This window comes from Lampetra fluviatilis, chromosome 2 (assembly GCF_964198595.1).
Source record: "Lampetra fluviatilis chromosome 2, kcLamFluv1.1, whole genome shotgun sequence".
NCBI lineage: Eukaryota > Metazoa > Chordata > Hyperoartia > Petromyzontiformes > Petromyzontidae > Lampetra > Lampetra fluviatilis.
Window position 1 is genome coordinate 8,232,643 of NC_136276.1, and position 24,746 is coordinate 8,257,388.

The 24,746-nt window shown below is 45.7% G+C and overlaps 2 protein-coding genes across 14 annotated transcripts in view; both read right to left on the reverse strand.

Moving 5' to 3' along the window:
• Window positions 1-597: 597 nt before the first annotated feature.
• On the reverse strand, window positions 598-14,280 carry ATXN7L3 (ataxin 7 like 3). Of its 8 annotated transcripts, none has more exons than XM_078867847.1 (13): window positions 12,923-14,280; window positions 11,923-11,975; window positions 10,120-10,252; window positions 9,562-9,733; window positions 8,513-8,616; window positions 8,023-8,045; window positions 7,879-7,924; window positions 6,751-6,785; window positions 4,908-5,003; window positions 4,764-4,807; window positions 4,083-4,154; window positions 2,645-2,748; window positions 598-2,256 (listed from the first exon to the last, which is right to left on the reverse strand). In XM_078867847.1, exons 1-13 carry the CDS (start codon window positions 12,978-12,980, stop codon window positions 2,108-2,110), a joined length of 1,089 nt encoding a protein of 362 aa, XP_078723973.1. In that variant the 5' UTR covers window positions 12,981-14,280; the 3' UTR covers window positions 598-2,107. The 8 variants fall into 8 exon arrangements, with proteins under 8 accessions (XP_078723973.1, XP_078723965.1, XP_078723957.1 ...); XM_078867839.1 differs by having other exon boundaries at window positions 7,879-7,942; XM_078867831.1 differs by having other exon boundaries at window positions 8,483-8,616.
• A 3,280-nt stretch (window positions 14,281-17,560) lies between these two features.
• LOC144941262 (nucleolar transcription factor 1-B-like) overlaps window positions 17,561-24,746 on the reverse strand; it is a 28,336-nt gene continuing 21,150 nt past the window's right edge. For all 6 annotated transcript variants that reach the window (XM_078867895.1, XM_078867894.1, XM_078867897.1 and 3 more), the window contains exons 14-20: window positions 24,219-24,329; window positions 23,998-24,083; window positions 22,861-23,050; window positions 22,394-22,441; window positions 21,859-21,933; window positions 20,548-20,643; window positions 17,561-19,783 (exon numbers count right to left, since the gene is read on the reverse strand). In XM_078867895.1, the coding sequence (XP_078724021.1) occupies window positions 19,703-19,783; window positions 20,548-20,643; window positions 21,859-21,933; window positions 22,394-22,441; window positions 22,861-23,050; window positions 23,998-24,083; window positions 24,219-24,329 (687 nt within the window). In that variant the 3' untranslated portion in view covers window positions 17,561-19,702. The remainder of the gene's footprint in view (window positions 19,784-20,547; window positions 20,644-21,858; window positions 21,934-22,393; window positions 22,442-22,860; window positions 23,051-23,997; window positions 24,084-24,218; window positions 24,330-24,746) is intronic.

Sequence of the window (24,746 nt, forward strand, 5' to 3'; positions counted from 1 at the left end):
TAACTAGACCCGAAAATGTGCCTTGTTCGGTCCTCTGATGCCCCCTGGCGTCTTATGCTGGACATAGCAAACATGACCGGCAGTCGGTGTCATACGAGGTCACGATGCGACTACGTAGCGGCCCTCCCACGTTCCGGGCTATTTGACGCAAATCATCAGCAGCAGCATCATGACGTGCCAATAACTGTGTGAGTTTACATAGCGCAAGTTGACATAGCGTGGTAAAGTCCTGTATGGTCAAATAACTCCCATGAACGACAGGGCGAGGGGACAAGGTCATCCAGCAGTGGATGGATGAAAGGCTTCTACAAAAGTAGACCGTTGCGAAAATCACACTAAATGTGGAATGTGTGAAAAGTACTGTCTAGCCAAATGAAAGTAATTGTAAAAAAGAATGCTAAAAACATACAAGATGCATCCCACTTAACATCAGTACATACGTACGTCTTTATTATTTTTTCCCCAAATGTGGTTAAGACACATTGAGTGAGACATTTCTACTTGTGTAAGCAGAGTTGTTTCTCTGACTTGGAATTTAAAACTCAGTGGCAGCATCTTGAAAAACGTAAAACAATTAACGAAGTATAGTGGGCAACGTAAGAAATCGCAGCAGAAAACACCGCTTTGAATGTTTATTTGGACATGTCAATGTATGCAGTAAATATACCAAATGTGCACAGACACCACGTGTGCACTAACACCGCACGCACTCCAGTTGCACAAGCTTACGGGGGCAATCACTTCACTGCACAAGCGCAGCTTGCGGAGTTACCATACTTATGCAAATAACAAAACAAAATCACAAGTGTGAATGCAATGAAATATACGCCATCGTCTCAACCGTATGTTTTTTTAACTCCACACTTTTACATTTCAAACAACAGAAAAAAGTCAATTACACCGGACGCTACAATGCACCACTTAAAATATATCAACTCAACGCAAGTACCTACACAGCTCATGTACACTACACGAGTGTTAATACTCAAATATCGAACACGCAAACATAAGTAATGCATACTACACATGAATCAAAACAATAGATTCCAAAATACCGCTGCAAATTCTATTTATTGTAGATTTAGTTGAGTGACGGCAGTATTCTACCATACTGAGAAAAATGGAATCTATCATACAATGCTGAGATTTTTTTTTTACACTTGGGAAAATCTGTATTTTATTTTCACCTGTGTCTAAAAACGCCAAAAAAACCAAGTACTCCCATGAGCACTCTTCTTCACTGTCGTCTGCAATACGGACCACAATGCACCGCACTGGTCCACTATTGCACTCGCGTAATCATAGTATAGACCACAGATCTAACCAGAATAAAGTTACATCGCGTCCGGCTAAATCCGGTGCACTGGAGACATACTGCATACAATGAATGGTAATGGCCTTTCCAGTCAAATTACCATGTTCTTATCACTGTTCTTGCACAGCAATGGATACCGTTATCAGCTGTGCACGGCAAGTGTAATGTGAAAGCGCACCATGTAGCATCCAATGAGCAGTGAGCAAAGTGCAGGTTTTTTTTTTGACTCGGGGCACTGGTGTTTGTGTCCTCATGCTAAGTTGAAGTTCAAGCAACCGCATTTAATAGTCTCCATAGGCTCCACAGACCATGTCAAATGCATAGACCTGCTCAAGCATGCACCAGTGTGCACAAAAATTCTCTAAACGTCGCTGCTCGGCTTCTTTTCCACCCAGTGTCGCAGCTGCATGCAGAGCGCTGACTTAGGCCGACCTGCACATGCGCGGGCATGCAGTGGGATGGCAGGAGTGCGAAGACGAAAGCCATATACGTGGCGTTCGGGCGGCAGGCTCGGACACCCATTGCTCTAACCGCAGGCCGTATCAGCCAAAATCTTCCCCGAGTGTCACGCTGCACCGAGTCCAGTTTAACTTCAGACAGTTTGATCAACACACACAAGACGAGGTGCAACATCTCGCTGAACAGCGCTGTCCTGGAGTCTTAGTGGTGGTTCACATGCACGGCGCGTTTGAAGGGGGTTTGGAGTGGCGGGTGGGTATGTGGGGTTGGTGGTCCGTGCACAGAAAACCGCCTCGCTGATGGGTGTTTTTGTTATCCCTGGTACCGCTGGCGTCACTGCGCCGATCCAGGCGTGGGAGGACGAATCTTCTTCTTCTTGGAGCTGGAATTGGAGCCGGAGCTAGAGCCGGCGCCGCTAGAGCCGGAGAGAGAACCCGCTGGGGGAGGCTTTTTCTTCTTTTTTGACTCGGAGGCGTTCGTGCCTTCAGCGCAGAGGACAGAGCACACAGCAAAGGTTCCTACACTTTCAAGGAAAAGCACACACTCCACTGGTGGCTTTTAAAAATCACCTGAAGATGTTTTGTTATGGATGCATTAGGATGAAACATAAAAGCACATTAACTAGCAATTATTGGCACATGCAACGATTAAATGATACACAATTACTTTCAGCAATTATGTGAAGAGAGTCGAGTGACACAACACAAGGTAAGTTTACTTTGCGGTGCAAAAGCAAAAAATGTTCTGTCTACACATTAAGTTTCTGATAAATTTAAACAGTGGAAAAGAAGCGTGGCTGCGACAATTAAACAGGGAGATAGGTGGTGGTAGGAGAAGTGAGGACTCTGGAGACAGAAAGACTGCACTGACTCGCTTTAGAGGAGACCGAGTCGGAGGGTGAGGTATCGTACGACGTGCTGTCCCCCACGTCAAACCCATCCACATCCACATCCTCCGGCTCCATCAGCGCACTCCTGCGAGGCAAAGAACAAATTACAACCTGAGCAGGCAAGGAAAACAGTGAATACCATATACATGATTAGACCTATAATAGGCTTATGACCAAATCACCCGCAAAACACACCGATCCTATCAAGATCTCAAAAGCTAAGCAATGTTGAGCCTGAATAACGCTCAAATGGGTGACCACAATGCACAAAACAGGTGTCATAGGCTGCTGCAGGGCAACGTTGTCAACAGAGGGCAGAGCAGCAATATCCACTGTTGCACTGTACTGTTTTTTTAAGTCTATGCTCCCCACCTACATCAACCCCCGCTGACTAGCGGGGAAGTTCGGTCAAACTAGCTCCACCACCCGCAGAGCATGTGAGAGAGGCGCCCTCATCCAGCGGTGGATAGACAAAAAAAAGAGCTGTACATGCAATGGCGGAGCCAGGATTTTCAGGTAGGGGGGGCAACCCCTCCAGCAATGAAAAATGATAGGAGTTGTTATTAGACACGTGTGCGGCGATGGCACAGCCATCGATCGAGGGTCGAATTCGAACCGTGTGTGATCAGCATCGCGCTCGCTGAAGGTGAATGCCTTCAGGGAAGTCGTGGACTCTATACGCAACTGCGCACAATTCTGCGAGTCACTTATAACCGCTTTGCCGTTACTTATTGCCAATTATGGACTCAAACTATTGTCCTATCATCTCATAGAGTCCCTGGCACGTAATAATATGCTGCACAGTGGCAGTGGGGGTCTTAAAATGACGATGTATTACTAATAAACCCCAATTATCCGATCGAAAATAGGGATTTCGATCGGATCATTGGAGGGGCAACGTGCCACCCCACCCCGCCCCACTGGCTCCGCCAGTGTGTACATGTACGCATATAATACATGGACGCATATAATACATGGAAAGGTTATCACTAATACACGATCTGAACTATTTTAATTAATAAGGCCAAGGCTAAAAAAACTGTGTATTCAACTTGAACAAAAGATGTATTCAGCACAGGCAAACAAGCATTGAGAAATCCTCACCGTATGCAACTTCCCTGAGCCCCAAAAAAACATCATCTTGCATGAGGCTCCACAATATCCGGTGTGAAATAAATATACAAAATAAGACTTACCAATGTGAAGAAACACCTCCCCATTGTAACCAGCAATGTTCAGTGTTAACAAGGCAAAAGGACCAAGCACACAAAGCACAGACGGACACAAGGCGGAATGCAGCCACGCAGGACGAGAAGCGGAGATGTCAGTACGAGACCGTCCGTCGTCCAGCAGAGGAGAGAATGCCCGGTAAAGATGAGAATGCCTGGGGTGAAGGCGGTCAACGGTGCGAGGACTCACCCCGACGGCCCGAGCAGGAAGAGCCGGACGGAGCGGCGCTGATCGTCTGTGTGCTGCGGACAGCGATGGGACCTACGGGGAAGCGTTTCATCGTTGAACACCGCGTACGGCCTTCACGGGCTCACAGGATAGGCCGCTTCAAAGGAAAGCTCTGCAGCCCCATACTTGTGTCATGGAACCTTCACTTAGCCGTTCAGACCAAAAAAATAGAATGCGAAATTTATTTGAAAATATTATTTTCATTTCACGTGACCTTATGTCTTCTGCTCAAATGGTAAGCGATCCCTCAATTAGGTCGCTGCTTCCGAATATTAGCATAAACAAGGTTATCTGCTCCAAATTGCAGCTAGCATTCACTAAAGGGCATCATGTTAGGGGGTAAGTGGCCTGATGGATAAAATGCATCTTGTTAACAAAACTTAAGATGGGTGTAATTAAGGTCTTGAATAAAGTCATTGTAAAAGGAAAGCAATGTTCATGTTCGTATATTCACACAAACAATTGCAATCAGTGGTGACACAGGCATCCATTTAATTAGCGCAACTAGTAACATAGATTCACGTTTACACTGCACGCACATGATTAAAAGAACATTTTAAAGGGTTAATAGCAATGCACCGCTCAGCCAAGCATTTACGAAACAGGAAGTACTTTGTGCTGCCGTTTGACCCTTCGCCTCACCTGGTGCACATCTTCTTCGTGTGTTCAGACACCACACCGCATTGCTGCAAATCGAGAGGCACAAATAAATCCCCCAGAACGGAAAGGGATGGCCGCGACGGAACAATGGTCTGCATGCGTGCTGCGTGCGAGGACGTAACGTACGGTACTCAGGAAGGATTTGAGCTCCTGGGGTCCCAGGCTCTCGTAATTTATGGAACTGGTGCTACCAGCATTGCTGGAACTGGGAATCTGGCATGTCTGCAAGGTAAGGTTTCGGGCAGACACACTACGTTTAACATTCCTTAGCCTCTATAATGATACCTGAATTTGGGTACATGCATTATTTACATAACAGATATAGATCCATCAATGCAAATGTTCCAGGTTCCCAATATTAAGCAATTACACAGATAATTATGGTTATTACAAATGATAACCGGAAAACCGGTAACCATTTCAGAATCGATGACCAGTTCCGAAAGTCAGGAACTGGTAAGTTTCCGATAAAATGCTCGTAACGAAGCATGCATCGGGACACGCGAACACGTATGAACGGCACAACGGCCTAAGTCACCGCGGGAGACATTTTGTCCTTATTTCTCAGTTAGAAGGTAAAGGTGTAGGCCTCCACCTGCTTCCACGCGAGGGAGCTCTAGAAGTAGAGGGAATTCGATCCACTTTTTCCACACTGACCAGACGTCTTGGAAGTGCTGGGCACACCCACAATTTACCCCGAGACACGATCTGCCGATCGAATGGGTGTGCTCTGTACCCATTTACACAGATGGTTGGACACAGGCAGAGAGATGGGGGTAGAAACTTGCCCCATCCATTGATTCAAAGTTTGCGCCGGGAGATGGAGTCGAACCAGCAACCTCCGGATTGCAAGTTCACTCTGCTAACCAGAGTCAAACCAAAATCCGGAACCGGTAACCGGAGTTAATCCATTATTTTCATAAACCAAAATGGGAAAAAATAGGATTTGGTTACTGGTTTTAACCGGTTCAAACTATCAAAACATATAGCACTTGTAGCTGCGGTGTTAAAAATGAAAATGGCTGCGATTCCTTGGCCAATTTCACTTTTATGTATGCCACTATAGAACATTTGTCGTGGTCCCTCGGCGAGACGACTTGTGCTCAGAGCATGACACTCTGCATAGGCGAGACGGTGGCACTCCGAGTCTTGGATAGCGATGTACACATGCGCACACAGAGGCAAATACAGGCCTAGAGCTGCCAATTTTGCCGATTAAAGCATATTAATTGAAGGGGGTTAACTCTAGCATTAGCTACAAGATAACCATTAAACATTTAAAGGTAATGTGATAAATGCTATACAATGCTTATTACTTGTTTTCATTGCTCATGGTGTATCCAATGTTGTATTGTTCTGTACTTTTGCATTTGCATGAATGCATACACCATGAGCAATCAAACGAAGCAATACACATTGCATGCCAATTGATTCGTCTGATTGCTTTGTTTGGGTCCTTGTTTTGATACTTTTCTAATATTGCAAAAAAAACAATAAACCACAAAACGAACACGCGTACACAAAAACACAACAAAGCAATCAACGTTCCATATACCATAAGCAATCAAATAAAATAAAAGCATGTATATTCTTAAAAATAACATTGTAGGTGACACGGGTCTCTGTTTTGCTATTTCTGAGCTAATAGGCAGATTTGAACCGTTTAAACTGATTTGTAGTAAAAGGGAACTCAACTTTCCGAGACCATTTTTGTGAACCTGAACATCCGTTGATTCGATTCCCTGATGCTAACCATTAGTCATCTTCAGTTTTCCATGAAAAAGTCAAAGCTGTAGAGTTTACTACTACTACACATCTACATGTACGCCAAACTGTAAACTAGTTTTTCATGAGGTTACCAATTATGCTAAACTATTTTAATAACCCTATAAATATTGTGCATCTTACCATTTAAAATGCGCTCTTCTATTGGGAAACAATGTTACAAGGTGCAAGCAATTAAGTGTACCTTTACAGATTCTGAAGTTGCTCCACCAAGGTCCCCTGAAATACATTTTAAATGCATGTTTATTATAAATGTAATGGTATACAAGCACGCTCAAGATAGTATACAACCTTAAAAGTATGTCAGGTTACAGGTACACGGTTGTAAGATTTGCATTCACGAGTTCTCGTCACTTTCTGTATTCCAAAATTGTCGAGCTTGTGAACAAATGGAATTTTGTTCTGATTGGCGAGGATATTTGATGGGTGAGAGCCCAGGAACATTTAAAAAAAGGAAACTGAGTGCATTTGAAGGCTGTTGGAGAAAGGCGTAACTTGAAGAGGTTAGGAGGCAGTTGGCAATCTTCTGGACGGAATGACAAATCTTATATATAAAGGGGGTGTGACAGGAGCACGGGGGCACCTTTAGAGAGAATCTTCCTATGAGTGTTGGTGTTATGCCCAAAATAAAGTAACCCTTACAGCAGTACACCAATGTGGACTTCCTTTCACATGTATTTAGGTTGTTTGATGGCAACCTGTTAGCTGCTAGCTATTTTCAGACTCTGCCAGTTCTGAAAGTCAGGAATCGGTAAGTTGAGTGGAATTTTAGTAATTATTCTTTTGATTGGCACAGGCAGACGTACAAACGGCACAGCAGCCAAAGTGCATTTTTCCTCATTTCAAGGTAAAATCCAGCAGTTGCTTGCTGACGGAGCTCTAGGGAGCGTTTGGTCTCCTCTTTCAGCCTGACCACACTTATTAGAATAGGTGGGTGTGCCCACACTTTAACCCACCATACGCCAACTGGCAATCGAATGCGACGTACTCCTATGTATATACTGTTGGGTGGACAGCCGCGAGGGGGATTTAAGAAACTCTCCCCATTGTTTCAACTTCTGCGCTGGGAGATGGAATAGAACCATTGACTCAGGATTCTAAGTCCAGTGTTGCTAACCATTACACCGTGGCCGCTCCCCTTCATATTTGAGTTGAAAAAGTAAACATTCTGTTTATTGCCAGAGATTTCGATATATGCGCCAAACCAAGAAACATTTTTCCCCAATTTGGTTACCGGGTATGAAAAAAGAGAAGATTGCAACAATGCTAGTATGTATGCAGCTGACAGATCCCACATTTCCACACTTCGTACCATTCTTGTGCCTGACGGGCTTGGCTCTTCTGGGCGAGTTGGGATTCTGTAGCGACAGCAGTGGCTTTCACATTAAAGTTGATCACACTGCATTGTAGCAGTTAATCATCGGTTTGTCTGTGATGTCAGTCCATAAAAACTTACCTTCTCCACCTTTCTCTTCTTGGCTGCAAATGACAAAATTTAAAAGTCATGACTTAGGCATTGCATCTGAAGCAATATCAGCAGTACAGCAACAAACGTGGCACACTGAGATTGCAAACATCCTTCGAACCATTCAAAATATATAATTTCATTGTTATTGTGCATATGTTTCTCTAACATATGTAAGCATTTTGGCAATCTGGAAATAACGGGATACAAAGAATAACTTGTCCTATTTTTAAACGATGCAATCGCTTGCGAATCTAATTAAATCACCAAGATAACATGCACGCGACCGAAATAATCCAGATATAAAATATGCATTTAGTATTGCCATCCAGGGAAATGCAGCAAAAAAAATACGGCGATTATTTTTTTCGTATTCATTACATAGAAAAACAAGTGAATGTGTTAAATTCGCAACAAATACAAACTGTGACAGCGTCATCAGCTTCTGCACCTGCAGCGGGCGGACCTGTCCTTGACGCACCTTTCTTCTCGGAGCTGTAGGACCAGTCGTTGTCATTCACATCGTCGTTATCCTCCGGGTCGCTTTCTGATTTAGTCATGTTGTTGCTGTTGCTGTTAGCAAGCCTGCAGCATAGCCACAAGGTGTCCGCTTTAAACACTGTACGCTCACCATTAACGATCTCTTCGGCTTATGAAGTGTAGACCGCTTGCGGTTGAGACACCAGCTGCTCGGCACATTCACCACAATTTAGTAATCATAGACCACTCCTGCGTACATATTATAGCAGAGGCCTGTGGACCCCAATGGGAATATGGTAACCCTCAATAGCGGGAACGCAAATATTGAAGACTGTCAAGTTTGTACGAGTAGGGTCTATAGCAAAATTCACGATGTTCATAGATTGGTTCAATAGCCTTGCCTGCACCCCCACTCATGCAATACAATATGGAAATAGAGTTGTCATAGACTAACTCTTCTGGCGCTTTGCCCATTTAAAATACGACTGTTCATTCAAGAGAATGAAGAAACAAAAAGGACTAAGACAAAATCATGCATTTTTCAGGAGTGAATTTAGTTTTCTTTATGTGGTCCATTGCCACAAACACACCTGAAATTCAGCGCTCTGAAGGCAAGAGTTGTTGGATCATGTATATTTGTGCAACTCTCAAAACTGCTGGCACGAAAGGCGACCAGTAGCTTGCAGTATGGCAAATAAGTCGGTGAAACCAATCGGTGTGACCCTTTGAATGTTTAACCCTCATGCGCTTGGGCATTCTCCAGTTGCTCCGGTTCCCTCACACATGTATAACACTCCTTAAAAAAGGAAAATTGGACAAACACCTTCATGCAGAACCCTGATGAAAACAAATCTTCGGACTAAGGAAGCCTTTCCTGGAATGAATAAATCACATTATCATGAAGAGCACCACTTTTGCAAAGCAATCCCTGTGCTGAATTGAATGAGCGGCAGCTGCCGGCAGGAGGGCAGCTTCACTTCCCCCTCTCTGCGTTGCGTGGACACCAATGCGCGGTGGTGGGGAGGGAGGGGGTGGGAATCTGGCTCGCACCTGCGGTTTGCCAGGCGGCTGCTGTTACGCCCCATGCCCAGGCACTTCTCCAGGTGCGGCGCAAATCGGGCGGCCGCAATCGTTCGCCCACAGTTGGGGCACTCGCAGTCGCGGTTCTTGCACTGGTTGAACACCTGCCCGAAGACGTCCACGCCCGCCTTGTCCACGATTTCTGAACCGGAATGAGGTGGTGGTGGCGGCAGTGATGGTGCCAGGTGATTGGGTGGGGTCGGGTAGGGAGCGAGGCGTGTGAGAACGCAAGTTGCACTTCTGATTGCACTTGTGCCATCACGCTCTGCAACGTGCACTATAAAACACGAGTCTAAAAGTAACATTGCCATCATTTTAGTCGATATTATGCAAATTTCTCCATGCTGCAGCAGGAACATCCAAAGGGCAGTTTGCAAAATACAAATATTTAATATGCAAATTGAACTGCATTCACAATGCAATTTTCATCAAGGCACCCTTCAAGGCACCCTCAAGGTAACAGGACATTAATTGGATGCCACATTTTTTTTTACCATGCATGTGAATGGCTCCTCTTCCACCACTCACCAAACTCCTGCATGCCCTCGGGGTCCATCTCGTCGATGAAGAAGAAGCCACACTTAACCGAGCGATGAGCCTCCAGACAAAGTCCCAGGCACACATCCTCCACCAGGTCACCGTACACTTCCTGCACTATCGCCTACCACCCACCACACGCCACAACAAGTAGGGTTCAGTACAACGCACCAGTATATTTGAGCAGTGACACACCCAGTGTGGTACTCTAAGAGGATCATTTACGGGTCCATAAATCAGAGCTCAAGAGGCAGAATGCGGCATAGTGAGGGAGAGGGGCGTCTCGTAGAGTGGAAGGAGATTTAGGACCTCAATTGGGGCCTCAATTGGGGCCTAGGGAGAAAGCGGCGGTTTAATAATTACAGTATCTCGTTTGGCTTGGTGATCATACACAGTGGATAAGCACACGAGCGATGCCTGAATGGGCAAATGCCTGTGAATGTGCATGAATTCAGAGTATGTATACTAAAGGTGTGTGTGCTTGACAAACTGAATCTAATGTGTCTACCTACAGGATACATGTTATACCATAAAGAATGCGTTGTGAGATTGCTTAGATTGCAAAAGGAAGCGCTGAACATTATGGGGGTGGGGGAAATGTACAAATGCCTAAATATGAAGCCACATATTCACCCTTAAAAATTGTGCTGGAGTATGATGTCAACATGACACAGCAAAAAAATAACTGTGTTCCGTAAAAAAGGTAAACACGACACAAATATTACATTGGGTAAAAATGCAGGGCGTAACACAACAGTCTGCCAATAAGCACTGTCCGATCATGTAACCTTTCAGAGCGAAAAGTGCTGAAAGATTTGTCAATCAATATCAAGACTGTCCGTGTACTGTATGTACGTACACATTACCCGTTCCACAACCAGTTACAGCAGGGGGTTCATAAGGGCCGCTAACACGAATCAATAAAGAGACGCGGCTATTGTTTAGACGAACCGCTGTGGCGACTTGGGGTGGTAACACCTCACTCATCAACATGCGACAAACATCAGGGTTCACAGGGTACACACTGCAGTCCAACGGGAATCACTTCCTTATGATGTCGTGAATAATAATTGACTCACCGAAGCTGTAGCGATGAGCACAGATTTTAAAGCACCGAAATGCACAGCCAAGCTTTGTATCCGTAACGCTTACGGCTTGAGATGGCCATAATCGCATTAACATTTTAAAGCGCGCCTGCAGTCACACCGTGCGGCCAATTGTGATGAAAGTCACATACGTGACAATTATTTGGTTTTCCTTTTAAACCCGCAATATGAAATGACCGCGTGGGGGCAAAGGTGCAGTGGTTCATGCGGCTGACATCGGGTGCTCTGACCTGGTCCCGAGTTCCCCCTACAAAGACACAGATCTCCCGTATAGCCTTAACAGGATGTTGGGGCAAGAGCTGGGTAGTCAAACGCCCGGCCGCCTTTGTATCCCCAGCCTCACTTGAGGCCGAGTCGACCGAGCGGGAATCGAACTCGGGTCGCCGGGTAGCTCAAGTGCAGCGCGCTCACCGCCACACCACCGCTCAACCACGTGTCCCCTCTACACCACCACCACCCCCCTGAACAGCAAACCCGCAGCCACCAGCGTTGACGCACCAATTAAAGCCCCCCCCCCGCCATCACCACCGCCACGGCGTGGAGCCCCAGCAGTGGATTGTATACCGGTTGCAAATGATTACTTTTGTCACAAGCCAAGCCAAATGGGAAAATGGAAGGCGCTGATCAAATGACCTCGTGGTTTTTGTGTGCGCGATTGCTTTAAAAGGTGGAATCTCTCTTCCCTTACCTCCATGTCCAAGCCCACCAACTCGCGCCCTCCGAATTCACCGCAGCCTCCTCCTGTCGCACACACAACACGCGCACTCGTGTAGGCGACGCATCTCGTCTCTCGCCGTATCCAACACACGTCCCACGCTCATTTGGCACCGCCGAGACGAATTGAAGCGAGCTCAGGAATTAAGCGACACAATGGACCGGGGCAAGCCAGCAGGAGTAAGTAAGAAACAAAGCGGAGCCACACACTCCCACCCACATCCGCCACGAGTCTGTGTACCTTCCGACCATTTTGCACACGCGCGTTTAAATCACCGACATCAGCCAAGACGATTCCCCGTGTGGACCCCTTTTAAAACAGGCGAGCAACTATATTATTGTAAGGCTGAAAGTGGCGCACAAAGGGGTTGTCCGTCCGTGGTCACAGAACCGCGCACGACCGCCTTCGTCTCTCCCGCACCACGACCACCACCACCTTCCACCCCGGTGCCCGTGTTTACACCGCACAAAGTCCTCACTTATGGCCCGAATGGGCCCTCCTCGGTTAGTCGGGAGGCCAGGGACCGGTTGGCGACTTCACTCGCCACCGACGTCAAGCCGTGGCTGGGGATTTGAAACTCAACCCGCAGGGTTCGGAGCGCCACTCGCTCACCCTGGCACAGACACACACACATACACACAGGCACACACACACAGAGATACACACACAGACACACACACAGACACACACACACACAAAGACAAAGATCCCCTGTATAGCTTTAACGGACTGTTGGGGCAAGTGCTGTTAGCGAGCACCTATGAAGGCCGGAACGGTACACGAGGGGGTGGGTGGCCAGCACCACGCCCGACCGCCTTTGTCTCCCTAGTGGCGATATTTACACACCGAACCAGGTACTCATTTGAGGCTGAGTCGACCTAGGGGAGGCCCGGGACCGGTTCAGATACAGACACACACAGATACACACACACAGATACAGACACCCACACAGACAAAGATCTGGCGAACTCACGCTCTTCCGTGCTCCTTGGCAAGCGAGTGACACAGACAAGCAATGTCGAGAGACGCATACGTGGGGATGTGTCCCCTCCTCCTCTCTCGCTATGGCTCCTCCGTACGACCACCTCCAGGGTTCAGAGGAAGGGGGCTTCACTGCTGCTGATGCCGCTGCTGTTATTGATGGTGGTGGTGAGCGAGTCTGTTGATATTTGGAACTCGAGGAGAAACCAGAAGGGGTGGAGTCCACCGTGTGGGAACTCTGCAAGGGTAAAACGCCTGCTTGGGTTTAAGCGTTTCAAGTGAAGATTATTCTTCTTCTTCCGAGGTTGCTGGTAGTTGGTGGTGGTGAAGCTGAGAAGGAGCCGAGCTCGAATCTGTTTGGGTGTTGACGGAGCCGGGAGAGGAGAAATCCAAGGAACCTTGTTCCCTGTGAAGCAACCCAGGTCAAGATGTGTTAAGGGTCTACTGCTGCTGCTACAGGTGCTTCTCTACTCTGCTACAGATGCTTCTGATGTCGGTGGTGATGAAGCAAAGCCCACCGACATAAAGATAATCTTACAAGCAGCTCCACTCTGCGCAAGCGAAGTCTGAACGAGACGCGGGTCCCTTGTGCAGGTGACAGAGACGAGCCGATGCACACTTCGATTCCTCCAGGTGCAGAGAGCCACCCGTAAAGAAGCCCCGAGTCGTTCCCGATTTAGACGATGATGGAGCCAGAGCCGGCGAAGATGACAATGATGGACGAGAAGGCGCAACTCGCCGTATTCCTCCCCGTGAATGAGCCCGGATTGGGACTGGCTGTTACTGGCCACAACCACACCTGCTGCCAATGCTTGCGCTGTTGCTTCTCTGCTGCTGCTGCCTCTGCTTGGGATGATGATGATGATGGAGAGGAGGAGAGGAGACAGTCGAGGGATGAGAATCCTCCACCAGCAGCGCGTCTCTCCGATGAGAACGTGGGTGTCTGTCTACTTCGGTTACGAGGCAACCACCACCGTCACCACCGCTGCTGCTGCTACTGCTGTCGTTGCCGGCGAGGAAGAGAAATGCGCGGCTGATCGAGGTGGAGAGGACTCGGAGCCCGTGGGGTCGCCGCTTCACGGGCATCGCCCGGGCCGCGAGGGGCGGCGGCGGCGGCGCTCGGAGAGGCGAGAGCCGCCCGGCAGCGCGCGGCGGCCACCGCCCATCGCCCGAACCGTAATCACGCGCGGCTGCTGTTGTTGTTGTTTGACGACTGGAGCATTCACGCCGTTGTTATTGTTATCGATAATACATCGGCGTGGGCAGCGGATTTGAAATGAAATTAAAGAACAAGAGGAAGGGCAATTCCACCCCCCCCACCTTGTACAAGTCAGGCGGCGGCCATGTTGGGTAAGGAGAAGGGGGTGTGGCCGCGCGGTCCCCTCCAATTGGAACTCGCCGGCGGTCGTGACGTCACCGCAGCTGCGCGCAGTGTGGGGGGAGAGGGGGTAGGTGCGCAACGTTCGCTCGGCCACCGTTGCCCCTCCCCCCTCACCCTCTCCCCGGCTAAGATGGCGACCCGGGGCGATCGCGTCTCGACGACGTCACGCGCGATCTCGCGTCCACTTTTCATTCATGGAGCTTCCTGCACAACATCCGGGAACCAGCCCCCCACCCCGATCGCCACGCCCACACGCGATGTGGGGGGCGGGGCTTGTGCGCGCGCGCGTGCAGAGAGTGCGGAGCGGCATGAACCAGAGGTCGCAACCGGGTACCCGATACCCGTACCCTACCAGATACCCGGCTACCCGGCCGGGTACGGGTACCCGTTTGCGACCCTGGTGCGGCCGGGTACGGGTAGGCCGTGAGTCACTGGTGAGTCACCGTTTGTCACTCATTTCCCAACGTCTTGTCTCTTCTCACAATTCAAGTTCCTCGAATCAACCCACCCGCGCCTGCAACACGGCTTCATCCCAGAGGTCGCAATCGGGTACCCGATACCCGTACCCGGCCGGGTACGTGTACCCGTTTGCGACCCTGGTGCGGCCGGGTACCCGTTTGCGACCTCTGGCATGAACCCGGCGAACCGGGTTCGATTCCCGCTCACGGGTCCTGGGCCTCCCCTAGGTCGACTCAGCCTCAAATGTGTTACCTACCTGGTGCGGTGTGTAGTAAACATCGCCACGGGGGAGACAAAGGCGGTCGAGCGTGGTGCTGGCCAACCCACCCCCTCGTGTACCGTTCCGGCCTTCATAGGTGCTCGCTGACAGCACTTGCCTCGTGGAGTCCTCGTGAATGTATCGTATTGTTCCTGATACAATTTACTATAAGCTTGGTTTTCACCTTTGGCCACTGCCAGTGTCCACTTATGAGATGGACATTCCACCTCGGTGCCAGCCCTTCATAACAGTGGAGTCTAGCGGTGGCCACCAGGTGAACAATCTTAAATGTCACCGTTCAACTAAAGCCCTTATACCTGGACAGTGTGGCACACTCCATCCACCTGTGAACAGTTCTCAGGCGCACAAGGAATTGGACTCACTGCAACCACCAGGATCTTCCACACCATCTGTACACTTGCCAACTCTTCCGATCGCAGCGGTTGGCCACCACTTGACTTAAAGATTTCGTGACTGCAGGAATTAATATTCTTTGGGTCTTTCGGTAAAGTCACGTAGATGACGAACGCTTGTGTTGCGACCGAAACGTCATAGTTTTTTGTTATTTTCATTGAACCCATCTACGTGACTTTACCGAAAGACCCAAAGAATACGACCACCACTTGTTTTCCACACCTTCACCGAATAACACGTTTCCCAAGCTCTTTGCTCGAATCGGAATCGTTGGCAAGCATCTCATTGGGTCGGGTGAGCGGCCCACCTGGCTTCGCCATCCCCAGAACCACCTTAAACGGTCCAGGTGTGTGGTTTGTTACGCTGTGCCAAGCCCGACGACCGACCGTGCCTAGGGCAATTGGCACAGCCACTGTGCTGCTGTGGTGGCTGGCTGGCGCACACATGATGGAGGACTGCTCTTTCCGTCACCGGAGGGATTCCCAAGCTGCATGCTGCGCTGACCACTAATATTCAACCGGATATTTGTGTGTGCGATTCAAACATCTTGCTTGTCTTGACCACAACGCAATCGGTTAAATGTTGCCAGAATTGTGTTCAACATAACTTGTGGTTGATATATTGTATTACTTTTACGGGTTTGCCTTGTGCAGTGTCATGTTTTGCTATTATTTTAACTCCGCTCTCCCTATAACCCCCCCCCCTATTTTCAAAAGGTCTCAACTGGTGATAACGAACTGTGCATGTAAAAATGCACGATACAATTTCTAGAAATAACATGCAAATGTTACCTTTAACCTAATGGAACGAGATTAGAGCAAGACGTGCAATACAAACTAGACAATATCGACTGCACAAGCTAGACAAACGGGAATAGACTATTGAAGGGGCCTTGAATTGTTGGAATTCATCATAGCTGTGCTGAGCGAGGAAATGCGTATTCTTAAATGCCTAGTGTCGCAATATATGGTCGGCTCAACAACGCGCACGCATTTCACTTTAATGACATGCATGCAGCAAAGCACTACATTGTTTCGAGGTATTTCTGAAGTTTTCTCATCCCCACCCCCTCAAACAATGGGTGGCAGAGCAAAGACCACATCCAATGAGCCCAGTAAAGGCCACTAAGTCCTGCACGGAGCTCCGATTTCTTTGCAAAGGAATACATCCCAACGCAAACTCTCTCGAGTTTTATGACTTAGTTACAATCCAAACGCCAGCATAACCTCTCTAATCGTATTCGCTTTGTTCCTTTAACGGGTATACGGCTATTACCAAATCAACCGGAATAAGTACGAGCTCATCGGATCTCGGAAGCAAAGTAGGATTCAGTCTGGATTGCATATGTGTGGGCACCTGTTGTAAGCTGCTGTGGGGCTACATTGTCAGGATAGGAAAAGTCCTGTAACCACGCCGTTTATGCTCCCCTCCCTTCACCAACCTGGAGCAGTGTGACGTATAGTCAAATAATCTCCATTCCCCACACAATATAAAAAAAAACTCATCCAGCAGTGCAACTGATGAGCTCTTACAAGGCACCCAAGTTAAACTTGATTCGAGTATAGGGATTTGCATCACCCAAGTATGGTTCAAACATTGTGGGCTACTGTTGTATGATACTGCAGGGTCTTCACCATGTGTTATACAATCATGTGCTTTGATAGTATATTCTTATTCTTAGGTTTTTTCGGTAAAGTCACGTAGGTAAAACATCAAAATTAATAAAAATAAAATAAAAATCACGACGTTTCGGAGGCAACACAAGTCTCCGTCATCAGGTGGGACCGTCACAGCCAGATTAGCTGCATCAAGGGCTGTGACGGTCCCACCTGATGACGGAGACTTGTGTTGCCTCCGAAACGTCGTGATTTTTATTTTATTTTTTATTAATTTTGATGTTTTACCTACGTGACTTTACCGAAAAAACCTAAGAATATGAATCCTTGCAGTCACGAAAGCTTCAAATCTAGAAATAGTATATTCTTCATAAACAACCAGGTAGTGAGGGGACATTGAATGCTCCAGTCTTGAGAACCAAAGTTGTGGTGATTGCACTTCGTGATCAGCTCACGTAGCCACTCAAAACTATACTGCAAACAAAGATAAACAACTGCAGATTAGGAAAAAAACAATTTATCACATTTCTCCGAATGTAAACAAAACAATCTGTACAAGGTTGCTAATACAAGTTAACGTGAATGAATTGTCCCTTCAATGCGGGCGCAGGATTGTATGTAGGGAAACATACATAACAGGCTGCAGCTCAGATCAAAGTTTAGTTATATAAAAATCCCTACATGACAGGGAACACTGTTTACGACACTTAAAGCAAAAAAAAATCCTAGAGACCTATTTACCACCATTATAGAACACTCAGGTTGTTTGTGATCCTGAAGATGAATGTGTTTCAGGCAAAACAAGTGGCTTTCATCCAACGTATTTAAGTACATGGAATGAAAACATGACAAAAGGTGCAGCCACTGTTGGATGTTTTTTTTTCCTTTTCCCCCCCACCCAACCCCTCCCTCGCCCCAATTAACATGATCAATATCATAGTTTGTGGTTTAGCCAAATGAACCGACTCTTTTGTATGAAATCAGGACACATGACTTAACTGTTACAACAAAAAAGTTATCATTGATTAAGGGCAACATAATGCAAGATTGATGATGTGAAAATCTTTGGTACATTTGTGCCAATGTAGATTTTTAGATCAATGATTTACAGTAAATAAAATGGGTTTTTTTGTTATCCATCGTTTTAATCATATGCAGCCATTCTTGGATTTTGCCATGTATTCACCATACGTTTTGATGTGTTGGCATCTATCTGTATGAGACAAGATTACTTAAGATTTAGGCATTCAACCTCTGCTTATATAAAGCAGGAATTGTAATATCAACATTAGCTTAAAACACGGATGCCAAATTACCAATTGCATGAATATCCAGAATTAATATTTTACACTTCTTTTTAGCTTTGCCTTCAGATTATTGCTTGTACCCACAGATGGACATTCTTGAAATAGCTTAGTGATGCATGTAATATTAAGGTCATTTCATTGTGTGGCTGTCAAGGATTGTCATCCACGTAATTTTTATATAAATGTAGGATACCGAAATTCCAATGAAGTCCCAATAATACATATGAAGAGTGAACATGGCTTTCTTATTATGTAAGTCAGTACCTATACGTTTTGAGTATCAGACGTCTACAAAGGATGGATACATGCTTCAATGGTAAACACTTTGGACCACACACAACAACATCCAACATGGTTGCAAACAATCCAAGATAGCCACTAAAAATATTCCACACACTATTTAAATCTATGCTGTTTGTTTTAATAAAGTGCCCTCAGATCAATTTACACATTAAGTAACTTGCATCACATTTCTAACGTTTGAAAAGGAACCGCAATGGCAGCTATCCCTGTGCAGCAAGGAGGGGACGACTCAACCCACCTGCAAAGCAGGCATTATTTAGTTTGCCAGTCGGGGATTATGACTTCCATGTGTCATCCCAACTGAGTAATTTGTCGGCTATTTTAGAATTTTGCAAATTCTGGGCAACAAATAACATCAGGGGATCCCTTCAGGTTCTCCGTGAAGCAGACGGTGCAAAGCATTTTACGGTTAAACACATACATTGTATAAACCAGGGCAGCCTGCTGGACTCAAACCACGAACAACTTTAGCACGCAGCAAACGTGCTATCGCTGGGCCATGTCACCGCCAAGTTAGATCCCGATTGATGTAAAATCCCCATTAGCAAAAGAATGTACAATTGTTCACAAATTACACAATATGTACTAAGTGATGACAAAAAAGAAACAGGTCGCATGTGTAAAAAAAATAACCTGTTTGGTTGAAACCATAAATTGTCAAATTTTGCTAAAATTGGCAGCCCTTGGGTTGTCATTAACATCATAAAGTTCCATGCTTTATGTAAAAAAAAAGTTATAACCTCCAAATGAAATCAGCACAGTTAGTGTTTTTTACTATTTCTCTCCCCAAAACTGCCTAACACGACATGCCAAAGATGGTAATGAAGCTTAAAGGTAAAATGGCTGCTCATAATGCCCTAAATGTTCTCAATTTGTACATGTATACCCTGCCGGAAAATTCAACCAGCAATAGGGTGCGTGCGTGTGTGTCAATGCAAGTTTTTGTTGCATGTAAGACGGCAAGGGTAGTTGGATACAAAAAAAAAGTATTAAGTTTGGATGGGACGGTCGGTACTGATGAGCTGGGCAGAGGTTACTCAGAGTCCGAGTCATCAGAATCATCCGTCGAAGAATCACTGCCACTGCTCTGGTTTTCCTCTCCCTCTTCTTCTGCCTGCACCATCACACGGAGATGCCAAGTGGACAATTGCAATGTAACATTCGTCAATTCTCTTTTTTTTTGCACTCAACATACACGCAATCACATATTTAAAAACAAATGTTTACATGTAAATACATTAAATCTTAATTTAAAGCTTTCGTGACTGCAGGGATTCATATTCTTGGTTCTTTCGGAAAAAATAATAAAATAATAGACCAATTAATATTATTTTATTATTTCCCTTCTACGTCACTTTACCGAAAGAACAAAGAATATGTAAATACATTAATAAAAAAAGCCGATTTTAACACCACAATTATTCTCAAAGTAGAGGGATGAATAACTGCATCTGTAACAGGCAAACACACTCTCTCACCCAATCAAGCAAATCCTACCCATGGGTGTTGTTGGTATGCATTTTCTAAGCCAAGCAGGTTAAGTAGTCGGCATAAAATATACTGCAACTCCAGCTAATGCTGGTGCCACTATCCTCAATAGGAATCAATAATCTCCCAAATTTTGGTAGAATGTGCAAGCACCTTTATTCTTTACAGGGTGAAATTGGTTTACATAGGGAGATTATATAACCTGTGCTGAACAGCAGTCCTTTGCGTGGCGACTTCATCACCAATTTACGAAGTGTTTTTGCCAAGTGATTTGCTCATCATCAATGCCACGCAAGTAATCAACCAGTCACGCTGAAAAAAAGAAATACCGACGAACAAAGTATTCACAATCCACGTCCGCAATCGAACATCACCACTGCCAAGCCTCACCTCCTCGCCATCTTCATCGCTGTCATCGCTGTCCGAGCCCGATGTCCCATCGCCCTCCTCCTCGTCCGAATCATCATCCTCGCCATCGCTCGAGTCCTGAGCACCGGGGAGGACCGGCATCACTGTTAACCTCGTCGTTCAGCAGAGCTGCCGCTCAGAGTATAAAGCCGATGATCCCACATCTTAGACCAAAGAGTCCAATTGTTAACTCTCTTGGAAAAGAGAAACCAGAGACTTTTAATCTTTCTTGGGTAAAGGATTATAAAAAGACAGCTGTGAAAAACTGACTCGTGGCACTTATGCCTGGCAATTATCGACAGTCTGGTTACGTTCAATTAAAATAATTAACAGCGATGAACAGCATGTATTGCACCTGAAGCAGTGTCAAAAGACTTAATTGGAAAAGTTATGCAAACATCTGCATTATTTATATATAACAAGCAGCTAATCTGTATGGGTCTTTGTCCACAGAAACCCTCCTAGATCACTCAATCAATTTAAATGAGCTTATGATATGTAGTTTGTGAACGGGGTCAAAACGGCCTTCCCATGACATTGTATAAATTGGCGAATGTCGGGCGAGTGGTGAATGACGAAGGTCAGGTGAGTTTGTGAGTAATTTCACCTCATTCATAGGACGGGTTGTCGACTAGTATTATATGTCTCTTTTTAAGTATCAACCGAGTTGTGCATACTGTTTTGCTTTATTTTCCGTACTAGGATATAACATTTTATTGCTGCCCTGTGCAACTGCAGTGGAGTTGATCTTAATAAACACCCAAGATGCGTGTACAGCGTATAAAATGTGCATATCAATTATACACTAAAAATAGTCTATTCCACGTAGCCATAAATCACTTGGTCACCACCGTAAAAAACATAAAGAGAGTATCTTTAAATCGTCCTTGTGATATCCTCTGCCCATCTGTGGATTTAAAAACGTAAAGGCGTGCTGGACAAAGTCAAGTCAAAGTGTCTACGATCTTGAATGAGTGCATTGAGTTGCACTCCTCTTCAGTGGTGGCTCTGAGCCAGTGGTGGAAATCGCACATTTTTACTTCAGAGGTCAATGTATCAGAAAGTTAAACGACGAGCTTGGATGATATGCCCGAGAGCCATGGACACGGCTTAACTTCAGTCGAGTCTGTCTAGGTTAGTCACTTGGAATATATATTCACGAACAGCATACTACGACATCTCGTATACCACTCACTGGCTGTGGCTACTGTCTAGGCCTACACCAGTCTACCAAGGTGACCCTGCACTTATTCAGTGAGAAAATAAGCCCTGGGAATGGGCACACTCGCTCACCGAAGTGTCTGCCTTGGGCATGGTGATGCGCATCTTGGCTGGTGGTGCGCTCGACTTGGTGCCGCCTTTACGCTTCTGTTAAGACAGCGAGCGGCAGCAGAAATCGGAAAACGGGGAGCGGGCGGGTAGCCGGGACACAAAGCACCGCCATGGTTAACAGCTGCAAGGGAGCAACGGAAACAAATACAATGCTGAACACATTCGCCAATAACACTGTGGCCATAGCACACATAGACCAGAGAGACAGAGTAGATAGAAGTTAGTGATGACAATTTACACCACAGGGCAATTTTGAAAAAAATTCCAATTAACTTTTTAATTTGAATATATAACTAATTTGTATCATAGATGTATATAAAAGCATATAATATTGCTGGCACATTGTATTATGGGTAGAACTGTTCAAGGGAGATCTATGAAACCATAATTAGTATATTCCACTTCAAGATGCATTCCTGTACAGCGGACAAGGTATCTGCTACTGCTGCTGTTATTTTGTGTAAAGGAAATGAAATACAGCGGAGGTGCCACTCACATTGGCTATGGACTCTTTGTATGCTGCCCGTTCAGAAGATGACAGCGTCTGTCAAGAAGGTTAAAATATGCATTAAAATATACAAACGCAGACTGACAAGGTCACTCAATATATCGTGTACAAAAAAACAGATGTCAAATAAATCATGTTTAAATAATCATTGTTATTTTTTTTCTTTTAAAATGTTATTCCAAATGTGCTCCTGGAACCAGACCATAAGATGAAGTATCCATTCGGAGCTCCGTGTGTTAGAGAACAGCCCGCAGGAAGAGACTGTCACGGAACTACATCTTGGGGTCATGTATGTATATCGGAGTTGTCATATTCAGGTACCCCACATAGCAATGTTAGGTGCACCACTTAATATATTCAGGTTCCATAAAAAACAAGACGTTCCCGTTTAGCTATGTTGCTGTATCATGTGTTTCCCTGTGTTGCCTTGATGAAACTAATTCCAGGGTGCACACCTTGATCCAGGCGTCGAGCGCCACCTGGTATTTGCGTTGTGCCTCCTCCGTCATCTGCTTGTATTTCTCCTTCTGCGCGAGTGACATTTTCTGCCAGCGCCGGCCGATCTCCACCATACGGTCCTTAAGGTCGATGCGCGCCAGCTCACCGTTCGACAGCAACTGCTGCGAGAACATCTGATAACCGCTCCTGCGAAGGCAAACAGCACAGATCCACGCTTTGGTTCACCGCAGTTCAACACCCCATCTACACCCAGACGCAATACTCCCCACTAAAATATATAAACAATAAATCCATAAATAGGCATGTAACAAATTTTGACTTCAAACTTTCGTAACTGCAGGAATTCATATTCTTTGGTTCTTTCAGTAGTCATGGAGATCGAAAAAAATAAAACATCAATTTATACTGTAGCCTGGTTCTTAATCGGAGTATACTGGCAGTCTATAATGTAGACTGTAACCTGGTTATTAGGTTAAGAACCAGGCTACAGTCTACATTATAGACTGCCAGTACACTCACCCAGCTTAATAACCATTGCTATAGTCTACATTATAGACTGCCAGTACACTTACCAAACTTAAGAACCAGGCTACAGTCTACATTAGTGGTCTTTTTGTTTTCTATGATTTTTATTTTTATTCACTTTATTTTTATTTTTCTATCTACGTAACTTTACCGAAAGAACCAAAGAATAGGAATGTAACAATTCACATCTGCCCCCAACAAATCACAAATTCTGTTGTCACAGATCTGGGATGCAAATCAATCCAAGAATCGATTTCTTTGTTATTTTGTTCATCAACTGTCGTGTAATTTCCAATTTTTTGTGTCCTTTGTATAATTTAGTTTTCACAATTACCCAAAAAACAATTCGCATATAATTAGTATATTACTTGCATGCAATAATCATTACTCATATTCATAAATCGATACATGTATCAAGAGAATTATAACGAATTTCAATCAATGAATCAATGCATAATTACACGCCTAGTCTGCAACCACAAGATGTGTTGACCAAATTCCACGTGTCTGTATTAAATTGACGCAAGTGCGTCAAGGTGTGCGCGCCGCATGCAGCCCCACATACTGTCAGTGACACATTGCGAGTGTAAAAGCGGCGGATCACTTACACCGGTGGCTTTTTGGGCTCCCCCTCAAACTTCACCTTCTTGTTATGTGTGGGGGCGGCCGTTGTCCTCAGGGTAGTTATTTCTCTCTGGACAGGTACAATGTACACACAGATGCACAGTGAGCAGCACAAATACACGCAAAAGAAAGCAAGCGCACATGCAGAAGAAGCGCACGACCGACATTGCCGCAGCGTGTCGGGCGTTTACACGGGCGTGCGCACCTCATATCGCTTCTGGTCCTCTGCCGCTGCTTTGATCCAAAATATTTTTTGCTTCTTGTCCAAACCTTTCCACTCTGCGTCCAGCGCCTTCAGGGCTTTCTTCTTGTCATTCTGAAATGAACAGTGCACGGAAATGTGGTGAATCCAGCAGTGGCTTTACAAAACATGATCTTGCCAATGTGAAGTAGCATTATGTTCTGCAGTCCACCACGAGGAAGGCGCGAGTGATTAACTCACACTTGTGGCAAAGTCTGTATTTAGTTAATTTTTTTTGGTCGGCGTTTTATTTTTTTCCCTTCACATTAATAGTAACAACACACAATCATGCGTCAAGTGCGTTGTGTTCAATGCTTCGACATCATTGCATACATTCCACAATGCAACAGACCTGTAAGAGTGAATTCATTTATTAAGACAGATTTTATTAATGATGCACACATTACATTTTACAATTAGATATAATTTTCTATTTATCGTATGCAATTTGATCACATGACCCATGCAGCCACTAGAGGCGCTACATGGACC